The sequence below is a fragment of the Myotis brandtii genome, unplaced genomic scaffold (genome assembly GCF_000412655.1).
Source record: "Myotis brandtii unplaced genomic scaffold, ASM41265v1 scaffold131, whole genome shotgun sequence".
NCBI classification, from domain to species: Eukaryota; Metazoa; Chordata; class Mammalia; order Chiroptera; family Vespertilionidae; genus Myotis; species Myotis brandtii.
In genome coordinates this window covers 4,397,579-4,397,997 of record NW_005354632.1, presented here as the reverse complement: position 1 = coordinate 4,397,997, position 419 = coordinate 4,397,579, and the positions used below count along the sequence as shown (strand labels likewise).

At 65.6% G+C, this 419-nt stretch overlaps 1 protein-coding gene across 1 annotated transcript in view; it reads left to right on the top strand.

Moving 5' to 3' along the window:
• Positions 1-6: 6 nt before the first annotated feature.
• The window catches only part of KCNC4 (potassium channel, voltage gated Shaw related subfamily C, member 4), a 20,569-nt gene continuing 20,156 nt past the window's right edge, over positions 7-419 (top strand). The window contains 2 exon segments of the mRNA XM_005860105.2: positions 7-241; positions 243-417. Coding sequence (XP_005860167.1) covers positions 105-241; positions 243-417 — 312 coding nt within the window. The 5' untranslated portion in view covers positions 7-104.

Genomic DNA, 419 nt, shown 5'->3' with positions numbered 1-419 from the left:
TGCCTCCTCGTCGCCTCCTCCCCGCCCCGGTCTGACGCTGCCTCCTCGGGAAGGGTGTTTGGAGGGCAGCGGCCGCCCCAAGCCGAAGCCCCGCAGCGCTTCTTATGATCAGCTCGGTGTGTGTCTCCTCCTACCGCGGGCGCAAGTCGGGGAACAAGCCTCCATCCAAAACATGTCTGAAGGAGGAGATGGCCAAGGGCGAGGCGTCGGAGAAGATCATCATCAACGTGGGCGGCACGCGACATGCTCAACTACTACCGCACCGGCAAGCTGCACTGCCCCGCCGACGTGTGCGGGCCGCTCTTCGAGGAGGAGCTCACCTTCTGGGGCATCGACGAGACCGACGTGGAGCCCTGCTGCTGGATGACCTACCGGCAGCACCGCGACGCCGAGGAGGCGCTCGACATCTTCGAGAACCC